The sequence below is a fragment of the Myotis lucifugus genome, unplaced genomic scaffold, assembly GCF_000147115.1.
Source record: "Myotis lucifugus unplaced genomic scaffold, Myoluc2.0 scaffold_21, whole genome shotgun sequence".
Classification (NCBI taxonomy): domain Eukaryota; kingdom Metazoa; phylum Chordata; class Mammalia; order Chiroptera; family Vespertilionidae; genus Myotis; species Myotis lucifugus.
This window is the reverse complement of record NW_005871069.1, coordinates 6,234,746-6,243,219: the sequence shown is the minus strand read 5'-3', so window position 1 is coordinate 6,243,219 and position 8,474 is coordinate 6,234,746. Positions and strand designations below refer to the sequence as shown.

The 8,474-nt window shown below is 42.6% G+C and overlaps 1 protein-coding gene across 7 annotated transcripts in view; it reads right to left on the bottom strand.

Annotated features, from left to right (window-relative positions):
- Positions 1-2,568: 2,568 nt before the first annotated feature.
- SEPT10 (septin 10) overlaps positions 2,569-8,474 on the bottom strand; it is a 72,650-nt gene continuing 66,744 nt past the window's right edge. For 5 of the 7 annotated variants that reach the window (XM_023751418.1, XM_023751420.1, XM_023751421.1 and 2 more), the window contains 2 exons: positions 5,395-5,576; positions 3,690-3,768 (listed from right to left, as the gene is read on the bottom strand). In XM_023751418.1, coding sequence (XP_023607186.1) covers positions 3,753-3,768; positions 5,395-5,576 — 198 coding nt within the window. In that variant the 3' untranslated portion in view covers positions 3,690-3,752. Of the gene's footprint in view, positions 3,769-5,394; positions 5,577-6,218; positions 6,312-8,474 lie in introns of those variants that run through there. The other 2 variants (XM_006085732.3, XR_001347550.2) reach the window with 2 other exon arrangements.

The following is an 8,474-nucleotide window of genomic DNA, read 5'->3' as shown; positions in this document are numbered from 1 at the left end:
AGACCTGGCCGGTCCCACCCCCGTCAAGCCCGCTGGGCGGGGGCACAGCCTCAGGTCCCCAGACCCAGTGCCAGGCAGGGGGTACAGCCTCAGGTCCCCAGCTGGTGCTGGCAGGGACACAGCCTCAGGTCCCTGACCCTGGCACCAGACAGGGGGTACAGCCTCAGTCCCCCAGCTGGGGTGCTGGGGCAGGGGGACACAGCTTCATGTCCCCTGGCGCACCCGCAGTCCCCCTGACCCTGCGTCGGGGCGGGGGTCGTGGCCTGAGGTCCCCCAGCCAGGTGCCAGGCAGGGGGGCGCCGACTCAGGACCCCCACCCCAGTGCCACGCAGCCTCAGGTCCCTGTTGATTGCTTGTTGTGGCTCATTACAGGAACCTCACCTCCGATGTGGGTACAACCATCTTGTGTTACGGGAACCCTGCCTCCGCTGTGGGTGCAGCTATCTTGTGATGGCTTGACAGAGGGTCAATTTGCATATTACCTCTTTATCATATAGGAGGCCCAGTGCACAAAATTCATGCACGGGGGGGGCCCCTCAGCCCAGCCTGCACCCTCTCCAATCCGGGACCCCTTGGGGAATGTCCAATTGCTGGTTTAGGCCGGATCCATGTGGGATTGGTCCTAAACCAGCAGTCGACATCCCTCTCATAATCCTGGACTACTGGCTCCTAATCACTCACTTGCTTGCCTGCCTGGTCGCCCCTAACTGCCCCCCCGCCCCCACCAGCCTGATCATCCCTCACTGCCTCTGCGTGCGGGCCTGATCACCCCTAACTGACCCCCTGCCAGCCTGGTCGCCCCTAACTGCTCCCTGCTGCCGGCCAGGTTGCCCCCAACTGCCCCCTCCCTGCCAGCCTGGTCACCCCTAACTGCGCCCTCCCCCCCCGCCGGCCTGATCTCCCACTCTGCGTGCTGCCCTGGTCGCCCCCCACTACCCCCCTCTGCTGGCCTGGTTGCCCCTAACTGCCCCCCCTGCCAGCCTGGTCGCCCCCAACTGCCCTCCTGCTGGCCTAGTCACCCCTCACTGCCCCCCTGCCAGCCTAATCACCCCCATCTGCCCCCCCTGCTGGCCTGGTTGCCCCATGCAGCCTACTTGTTCAGTCGTTTCGTCATCCCTCACTAACCCCCCGCCGGCCTGGTTGCCCCACATAGCCTGCTTGTTCAGTCATTTGGTCGTCTCTCACTAACCCCCCCTGCCAGCCTGGTCGCCCCATGCAGCCTACTTGTTCAGTCGTTTGGTTGTCCCTTGGGCTGGCCCTGGGTGGCTGGGCAACTAGCATCTGAGGCTTGCCTGACTTGGGCCGGCCCTGGGCAGCTGCAGGGCTGAGGGGACTAGGTGCCGCCATCTTGTGGCTGTGGGCACTGCCATCTTTGAGGGCGTGGCAGTCAATTAGCATATTCCCTCCTTACTGGTTGTGGTTGTCACCATCTTTGCGATGGCATGAGAGTCAATTAGCATATTCCCTCTTTATTATAATGCATTCGGGGGTGCCCCTCAGCCTGACCTGCGCCCTCTTGCAGTCCGGGAGCCTTTGGGTGATGTCCAGCTGCCGGCTTAGGCCCGCTGGGGAGCGGGACTAAGCCAGCAGTCAGACATCCTGAGCACTGCCATGGAGGCATGAGAGGCTCCCACCACTGCCACTGTGCTTGCCAGAGCCCAGCTTTTGGCTGAGCGGTGCTCTCCCTGTGGGAGCACACTGACCACCAGAGGGAAGCTCCTGCATTGAGCGTTTGCCCCCTGGTGGTCAGTGTGTGTCACAGTGACCGGTCATTCTGCTGTTTGGTCTATTTGCATATTAGCCTTTTATTATATAGGATTTTTAATAGATTTCAGAGAGGAAGGGAGAGGGAAAGTGAGATAGAAACACCAATGATGAGAGAGAATCATTGATCAGCTGCCTCCTGCACACCCCTATTGGGGATCAAGCCTGTAACTGGAGCATGTGCCCTTGATCAACCTGGGACCCTTCAGTCCGCAGCTAATGCTCTATCCCCTGAGCCAAACCAGCTAGGGCTGTAGTGTTAACTCTTTTAAAATAAAGTCGTATACAGAATCCCAAATGGATGGACTACCTTAACATTCACATGGTGTGAGCACACATCTTCTTGACAGTGAGGCTTGAGTGAGCCCCCTTCTAAGTGAGAATCTCAGGCAGCTTTCTACAACCTTTTTAACTGGAAACTCAAATGACTTCGAACATGTCAACCTCCAATCTGGAATTTAAAAAGAACTTAAACAGAGTTTAGGACAGCTGTTTCATACAGTTTAATATGATATGACTACTAATAACCAGCATGCACACCACATCCCTGAGCTTCGGGGATACATTCTCCTTTGCTCACACTGGGTGCTGTGGCATTGGCTGGGCTCTGTACAACAGGTCACCTGCCTGCAGGGACGCCCCCGCCTCTCCTGCTCTCACCTTCCAGAACTTGAACATTACTTATCCTGAGAAGAAGTTCAGAGCTTTTTCTGTGATACTTACTTTACTACAGTTGAAAAAGGCTGAGAGATATTTGTGAATTTCAAATATAAAAATGGAAAGTAAAGTATTTGTCCAGATAAATTGTGCTAAAAAATGAAAGGTTTTATTTGCAACTTATACAACTTCATAAAAAAAGCACTGTTCAGAATCTAACATAGGCTAACTTAAACATTTTGTTGTCTGAAAAATACTGGTAATATGCTTGTTTTAAAATAGTTCAGACATACAATTAAATGAACTTTGATAAAATGTTTCTTATGATGACAGTTTGTAAACAGAAAAATTAATGTAAACACATTTTAGTAAATATGCAGATATATTTTATTTGTCAAGAGTAAATGTCAGTTTTATTTAGAATATTTAGGTACAAAAAATAAAAAAATTATATACCTATGACTGTTAAGAAAAAGTTAATTGTTCTGAGACTACTACTAAGGCACTGATATGAATTATCTAAATGTTTATATCTTTAATATTCAGATGCTCATAGCTATTTTCTTAGAAATATTTTTAGTAAGGTAATTCAATCTTATTTTTCCCTTGGAAGACAGTTTTAAGCAACAAATATGTAATACATCCTAATAAAAATACTGTGATAACACCAATTCAAAAGTACTTTTCACTAGAAAAAGGGTATATATACGTGGGTGTTTTTACTTTTAAACTTTTTTTTTTCATCATCATACATCAGCCACCATAAAGTGTACTGAAGCATGGAAGACCATCATATTATATAACATTTTATACAAAAGCTTAGGATCATGTTACTAACTGGATAATCATATCAAAAATTAAAAAGTTCTATAAAACTATTGAGAGGTTAGAGTTTTAGGTACATAATACATTTTAAAACATATTCTCAAAATTTTACCTTTAGTGTGCACAAAACAAAAGGTTCATCTTAGAACGTAAATGCAATCAGCCTGATGTGAGCGAGCTCTGCTGTCAAAGGCAGTGGCACGGCTCTGTGGTGGCGCTCTGCAAAGTGACAGTAAGTCGGCAGTAGAGGCAATGATCTCGATCCATCACAAACCAGCAGCTTAAAACTTCACAGTAGTGGACGCATAAATTCTTATCACCCACTCTGGTTTATGTATTGACCTTATACTTGAAAGTATTTTTCCATAAAAGACAGTAACTGTGGCCATTTGCCAGATACAAAATAACTGATACAGCAAATAAAATGAGCAAGAAAATCACAGCATATTTCTAACTTTTTAATAACTTTTGCTTGTGATGACCTTCTGTGATCTGGAACCTTTGTTTTACATAAAATTGGAGCTGAAAAAAGAGAGAGAAAAAATTTTGATTGGTACAATATAAAATCAACTAAGAAATAAAAATTATTAGAATCAATGGTTTTACAAAGCTTTCCCAGAAAGAGCAAATATACATCTAATGTCTATAGGATATCTAGTTATGGAACTTTGGAAAGAAAGAGAAAAAAACCCCACCAAAATCTATTTTCTTGAGGACGAATTCTGAAACTATGGGCTTGGACCTGATTTTGTCATCAACAGCTCATACCAACGATTCTCAAGTGGAGCAGGGTGATAATTTCCACAAGGTAAGTGTAAAACGTCTTTCATATATGAAATAAATATGGGGGAATCCAATTTTAGTAACACTGGATTAAGATAAAAAGATAAAGTAAAAGGTCCCATAGCTTTGTAATAAAAAGCAATAATTATATTTATAGTTTATATTTTAAAATTCAGTGCTTGAATAAACATAGCTATTATTCATCATATGGACCAGGCACTGTGCTAGGCTCTGGGGATGGATACATCCATGAACAAAATAGATCCATGCCCTCATGGAGCCAATGTTAAAAGTTCATACGTGAGAATTCTTCTTTCTTTCCCCAAAGCTATAAAATCCACAGGTCAATTAAATATACCAAAACCCTGTGGATTTACTTCTCCACGGTTCAAAAATAGAAAGCTACCATGGATTAGCATCGTTTTCCTAACTATTCTCAAGTGGAGTTACAATGATCTGAAAATGCTGGGTTTGAAATCAGGCCTGGTTTTGAAATCAACAATGGAAGGGTTGCTCTGTAAGGACATAAGGAGAACATATGCTGCTAGAGCAGTGACAACTGGAGAAACCGAGGCAAAGACCACAATGGAGAATTCGCAACAGCACAAACAGGCAAACTGACAAGGACATATTAAGTGGGAGAAATAAAATGAAGGACACAAAGTACAAAAGAGGAATAAAACCTTATTTTCTAAAACTTTGGTAATTTCAATTGTGACACATACCCCAACCTATAAGCTTTGAGAATATCATCCAAATGCTACTCATGCCGCCCCATTGTACTGGGACCCTCTCTACCTTCCTCTGCATCATTGCGTCCACCATTGGTTTCATAAGCTCTGACATCAAAGCACAGGAGTTCACATCGATAGCCTGGTTCCCTTATTAAAATAAAAATTCTCACAAAATCATTATCAGTAGTATTTATTAAAATAAAGTGAACCTAAGAATTAGTATTTTAAAATCAAATATTATTTGACACCTATGATTCCACAAGAAAGCATACAGCTTCCAATTAGATAAGAAATTCAACGTAACTAATGGTAGGTCAGCAGTGTATTAGAGCCACAGGCTTGGCTATAAAATAAGAGCAGCCGACTTTCCCCCCCAGGTAATTGATGTATTTTACATTGTGATGTATTTTTATTTCATTCATTCTTTCATTTTGCCAAATATTTAATGAGCACCTACTATGTGCCAGGTGCTATTGTAGATGCTAGGGAAGCAGCAGTGAACAACAAGCTGACCGCAGGAGGCAGACAAGGAAAAGGAAACAGACAGAAGCACAATAAAGATCAAAGAGGGCAATGAGAGGGAGAGGGAAGGGGCGAGGCTACCCGAGGTGGGTGGTTGGAAATGGCTTACTTCTTACGGTCTTTGTCCTTCTTCAGGTTGCTGCCCATAAAGGTCTGGTTCTGGTATATCTCGGAGGTAGCTTTCTTTTTAGAGAAAGAGATTATTTCTTCTTCCAAAAGTCTTCTCTTCTCCTCAAGCTTCATTCTCTCTTCTTGGTGAACTCTTTTGAGGTGCTCGAATTTGGCCTGCAGCTGGTAAACAAGGTGCAGCTTTTAGCAGTGAAACAGAATGGCTGCAGCTGGGCAGGGGTGTCCTCCCGCTTAGAGCATACTGCTAATTCATGCTAATGAACACAACATCTGCACAAGCTAGCAGCCGAGCAGGGGTGTCCTCCTGCTTAGAACACACTGCTAATTCATGCTAATGGACACAACATCTGCACAAGCCAGCAGATGGGCAGGGCTGTTCTCCTGCCCAGAGCACACTGCTAATTCACGCTAATGGACACAACATCAGCACAAGCCAGCAGCTGGGCAGGGCTGTTCTCCTGCCCAGAGCACACTGCTAATTCACTCTAATGGACACAACATCTGCACAAGCCAGCAGCTGCGCAGGGGTGTCCTCCTGCCTAAAGCACACTGTTAATTCATGCTAATGGACACAACATCTGCACAAGCCAGCAGCTGCGCAGGGGTGTCCTCCTGCCTAAAGCACACTGCTAATTCACGCTAACGAACACAGCATCTGCACAAGCTACCTGGTGGCTCAAGTTCATGCTTCAGAAAAAATTTAATTATGAATTTGCCTTAGCAACTTCAATTTTAAATAAGTTCCCAAGCAAAAAAAAATGCATGAACAAAATATAATGAAAAACCATAGCCCCAGGAACAAACCTGTTTTTAAAACATGACCTTTCCTTGAAGTTTTTATTTTCTTGCTCTAGTTTCTCCACAAAGCCTCTTCAATTAGATTTTCTAAAATTCATGCTTAATAAAGGTAAAGAACACAAATTACAGAAGCAAGTTACAAAAAAGGAAAAAGAAACCCTTATTTTCCAAATTAAGTTATCATTTGTAGTGAGAAAGCTGTTAAAAGTTATACTGAAAAATCTGTTTGGGAAGTTAAGTGTCAATTATCAATTAAAATCAAGAACCTTAAAACTTGATTCTATTTTTTCACAGTCATTGACTTTCTTGAAATTTAAACTAAATCAAAAAACCCTAAATTCAGAGAAATAATACTCACTGTAGTATGTACCCCATAATGGAAAAACATAGTCTGTGTCTAATAGAAATAAAGTAAAACCATAAATTTATGTTGAATAACTCAATGCAGCCATGAAAACGAGTTTTACAAAAGTTTATAACATTATAACATGAGGTTTCCCTGGTTAATTGGTGTTAATCTGAAAACAAATCTGGGCACTTCAGTGGACTCCATATGAATCCGCTGTGTGCCGTGTATATAAGCACAACATTTTACATCTTGATTTAAAAAAAAAAAAAGATACCTTTTCTTTTCTGATCTCCTAGCCTGGTTAAACAAATGTTAAATTAGTCTTTTTAGTTTTAGGCAGCAATCTAGCATTCAATGAAAAGTAAAACTTGGCTTCCAGAAAGATGGCATATAATAGCTGAGGAAATAGAAATACGCTACTAGCAACCAGAGGCTGAGGGTAGAAACTGGAGAGAGCTAAACCCCACCCTAATAAACAGTAAATTTCCCAAATATGGAGCAGTGTGTCCTGAGCCAGAAAACCCGACGGAGGCCTGAGACTAAGGTGGGAGAAGCTGAAATAGGTGAGTGACCTGCTGCCTCAGATCCTTTCTGAGGGGGCCATTTCAGAGAAGCACAGTACTTGGTGCTGGCTTATTAAATGGTTCCTGCTTCTATAAAAAGGTGTGTGTGTGAGTGCACATGTGTTTACAGGGCGGGACTCTTCCAGCTGTCACTCCCATCAGTGGTATAAAGTCTACAGCTCTCTGAGCACATGTGCGTCCCTTGTAAATATGGGAGAGGAGCGGCGTGGAGGCTGAAACAGAAACTGAAGCTACAGGGGCAGATCTGCATTATTGTGAATAGAGACAGAGAACTGATTACTTAAATGGGTTCTTTATAAACCTACATAAATATCTTTAAAGGTTTATATATAGAGTGCTTCATATATTTCATTCCTGAGGTTGATAAAAATTCCAGGAAAACTGTAACAAGAAAAATGTTTTAAAAGGGGGAGTGGGAAAGGTGTGAATGGGAACATTATTCATATTATGTGGCATTCACAGTTTTGATAGCAACAATCTATTCCATGTACATGAAGCACTCACTCATGGTTCCATTAGTCACTGCAACAGGCATTTATTCAAACGTATTTTCAAATACTAATCAAAAAAGTTAAAAACAGTATACCTTTTGTGCTCCTGATAACTACTCACCAATGCTCTTAAGACTATCACCAATATGGTACATTGCTGTATCTTTTGTCAACATTATTTCTAAGAATGTCATACATTCTGATGTTCAATGTTCCTTTTAAACTTACCAATTTTTAGAAACAAATGCTAAAGACAGCATTCCTCTTTGATTGAACTATGACACGCGTGTCAGAGGTGACACGCGAACTCATTTTTTGGTTGATTTGTCTTTGTTAAATGGCATTTAAATATATAAAATAAATATCAAAAATATACATCTTTGTTTTACTATGGTTGCAAATATAAAAAAATTTCTATATGTGACACGGCAGCAGAGTTAAGTTAGGGTTTTTTAAAATGCTGACATGCCGAGCTCAAAAGGTTTGCCATCACTGAACTAGATTATCTTTACTGTGAGTTTTGTGCCTCCCAGTGGCCTTTTTGCCATGACTGCCTGGAAGGTGAGCTGCCTGTGCTCACTGAGAAGTCACCTTGGGCCTCAGTTCTTGGCTGCACCTATGGTGAACCCTTCCTTCCTGCCCTGTATTATAAGTCTTCTTCCTGTATTCTCATGTTCAGGATTATAATGCAGCTGTATTTTTACTGGAAATCATATAGAAGACTTTTGAAAATAAGGCCTAAATTAAATGAAATATTAACGACAGAGTAGACATATATAAAATGGGGAAGTAGTAATGATGTAATGATGGTTATGTGCTTTATTGGAGGGATAAATAA